At 38.6% G+C, this 3253-nt stretch overlaps 1 protein-coding gene across 12 annotated transcripts in view; it reads left to right on the top strand.

The window, feature by feature from the left end:
- The window catches only part of Ahcyl2 (adenosylhomocysteinase like 2), a 186251-nt gene that overhangs the window by 154909 nt on the left and 28089 nt on the right, over nucleotides 1–3253 (top strand). For 9 of the 12 annotated variants that reach the window (XM_010633485.2, XM_010633483.2, XM_019208860.2 and 6 more), the window contains 2 exons: nucleotides 1235–1337; nucleotides 2795–2889. In XM_010633485.2, coding sequence (XP_010631787.1) covers nucleotides 1235–1337; nucleotides 2795–2889 — 198 coding nt within the window. Of the gene's footprint in view, nucleotides 1–664; nucleotides 723–785; nucleotides 817–1234; nucleotides 1338–2794; nucleotides 2890–3253 lie in introns of those variants that run through there. The other 3 variants (XM_033757803.1, XM_033757807.1, XM_033757806.1) reach the window with 3 other exon arrangements.

The raw sequence follows: 3253 nt of genomic DNA, 5'->3' as shown, positions 1-3253 counted from the left end.
AGTATCTTATTAAGGATTTTTGCATCTATATTCATTAAGGAGATTGGTCTGTAGTTCTCCTTTTTGGTTGTATCTTTCTCTGGTTTGGGAATCAGAGTGATACTTGCTTCCAGGAATGAATTTGGAAGTATAGCTTCTCTTTCAATTTCATTGAAAAGTTTGAAGAGTAATGGTAGTAGTTCTTCTCTAAATGTCTTGTAAAATTCAGCAGTGAATCCATCAGGGCCTGGGCTTTTCTTTGTTGGTAAGTTTTTAATTACATTTTCAATTTCACTGATTGTGATTGGGGTGTTTAAAATGTTTTTATCTTCTTCGTTCAACTTTGGTAATTCATAAGTATCTAGAAATCTGTCCATTTCTTCTTGGTTTGGTTTTTTGAGACAAGAGTATTGCTATGTTGTTCAGGCTGACTTTGAACTCACAGCCTCCCGAGTGCTAGAATTATAGGTATGTGCCTCCACCATTAGCTAGTCCCCAAGTCTTATGAGCCCTGGGTGGAAGTCCCTGGGAAACAGCCTGCCTGTGAGTATGAAATCTCCTTGTGTCTGGCTGAGGCTGCCAGAAATTTCAGATAACACATTTACCCTTTAATTAAATTTTAGCTAATTTTTCTTACCCTCCTCCTCCCTTCCTTGCTGAAGGTAAAGCAACATTCCTCGTTCCCTGAAAGGGCTTACTTTGGAGTTCAGTTGACTTGGTTGATTAGTGACTTCTCTGATGGGGTAAAGTAGGCTTTGCAGGTTATACAGCCTTGTTAGGGTGGAAGTTGTTCTTGTGTTTTTATCCTGAGCAGAAGCAGAACTGCAAGTGTTTTTTGTACATACAGTATTTTGGCTTTGAAATTCTTTAATTAAATCTTACTGGGGGCTAAATCTGCTAAATGGGTAAAAGCATAGCACTTAGCTGGAGACTCCTCCCATGCCTCTCCCAGGATATTGAATGTCTTCCCATGCCCTTTGCTGAGAATACTGAAGAGGTTCTGTGGAGCACAGTTTGTTTGGTTTTGTTTTTTGTTTTTTGTTTTTTGTACCAGGGATCAAACTCAGGACCCTGAGCTTGTGAGGCAGGCAGGGGCACCACTGAGTTAAATCCCCGGCCCTATAGAGCACAGTTTGAAAATCACTGATCTAATTTGTTCCTGATATACTTTCTCACTGTCAGATACACAAACTTAATCTTCTTGACTGATTATTTTGTGAAGTTGTGTTCATCTCCTGCCTTGTCTTTTACACAGGTGCTTATGGAAACTCTGGGTGCTCTGGGGGCACAGTGCCGATGGGCTGCCTGCAATATCTACTCCACTCTCAATGAAGTAGCTGCTGCTCTAGCAGAAAGTGGTAAGATCTTTTGCTTGTTCTTTATTTCTTTGGCCAAAGTACGTCTCTAACAAGTTCCATTGGTTCAGTGGAAGTCTTTAAGGAAGGTTCACAGTAAAAGAGCTCCTTGGAAAAAATGGATCCCTCCTCTTGATTAGTTTGCTCCCTTTTGGAGCTTCCCTTGTCAAACATGATCTAGTTAGCTTATTGTTTTACAACTGGCAAATAGCTATCTGTATCAAATACTCTATTATTCATGCTCTGCTTTGACTTGCTAATAGAACACCAGCAAAACTACTGTCTAAGGTATTATAAATTAAATAATACTTCATAATTTTGTGGCCCAGCTGGTTTTCTAGCAAGTGGTTCACCCTGGTTTAATGTTTGGTATTTCTGCTTTAGCAGTAAAGAGGACTCAACCTAGAAGATTAATATTTGATCACAACATTCACTCATACTTGAAGGACAAAAGACAGAGGAATTTGGACTTTTTGACTTCCTGCCTTCACTCTCTGGCAGCAACATGTAGGTCAGGGTACCAAACACTTATTTCAGAGCTCTCTCCTGAAAGAGCATGTCCCTCTTGTGGCTAACATTCTTATTTCATTTGTTCTTTCATTTATATTTACTTATTTTATAAAATATATATCACACAAACAATTTTTTTTGGAGACAGGATCTCACTATGTAGTACAGGCTGGCCTCAAACTTGAAGTGATGCTCCTGCCTCAGTTTTGTATATGCTGGGATTTCAGTTGTTCACCACCACACCTGACTAGAAAATCACACAAATATTAAATGTATACACCAGTGAATTGTACATATGCAGTCTTTGCCCTCAGAGTCTTGTATTGTGGTAGAGGAGATAATACACTTACCTAGTACTAATCATAATAAGAGAGCATGTATGATAAATACCATGACAGATCTTAAATCAGAATTTCTTACACAAATAATAGACTAAAAAAAATAGAAACATTCAGATTTCTTGAGTACTCACTTTCAAGTGGGTTAGTCAGGCTCCAAAAGGAGCGTGACACTTATAGAGGCTATGATGTGAAACAGTATTTTAGCAGATGAGAAAGAATATGAGCATTCTCCTGATGAGGAGAGGGAGATGACTAAAGTATAGAAACAAGGAAGATCGAAGTGTAGTTGGGAAATGGTGAGGATCCCAGTTTGATCAAGAAGCACTTATTTCTGATTTCTTTTTTCCTTTAGTGGTATTTTTAGCAACCATCATACTCTTGTCTATTTTGCTTGTCTTCTTTGGGCTAAGGAGAGCAAAATGAGTACCAAAGACAAAGGAATAGGTAAAGGATCTAAAGATAATGCTAGTCAGTGAAGAAAGAAAATCAGTCCAAAAAATACAGCAGAATGAGGGTTTGGACTTGGGGAAAAATTAGCACCTTCTTTCCAAAACTTGAGACTCAGCCCTTTTTACAGCCTTCATGTTTTTCTTTGTTCATTTTTCATAGGATTTCCTGTCTTTGCCTGGAAAGGAGAGTCAGAAGATGACTTTTGGTGGTGCATTGATAGATGTGTGAATGTGGAAGGCTGGCAGCCAAACATGGTAGGTCAGATTTCGGCTAACAACAGTTCTGTATGGATGGGGACTGGGGGGAGGGTATGACCTGGGAGAAGGAAAGAAATGGCTTCATTTCTGGCTGATATTTCTGGGTTTCCAATGGAACCTAATGCTTCTTAAGGTACCCCAAGAGTATTGAACCTCTTGTAACTTCAGAGTGCTTTAATTGTTGATGCCGATGTTGAAAGCATTGATATTCTTCAGTAACATGAAAATGCTGCTCAGAATTCACACATAGCTGCTTAAAAAGCAAGGGTAATGCATTTCTATTTCTTGCTACTGCTTACTACCCACCCCCCGCCAAAAAAAAAAAAAAAAAAAAAAAAAAATAAAAAAACCAAACAAAAAA

The sequence above is a fragment of the Fukomys damarensis genome, unplaced genomic scaffold (assembly GCF_012274545.1).
Source record: "Fukomys damarensis isolate Sample0158 unplaced genomic scaffold, DMR_v1.0_HiC HiC_scaffold_4, whole genome shotgun sequence".
Lineage (NCBI taxonomy): Eukaryota > Metazoa > Chordata > Mammalia > Rodentia > Bathyergidae > Fukomys > Fukomys damarensis.
This window is presented reverse-complemented; position numbering and strand designations above follow the sequence as displayed.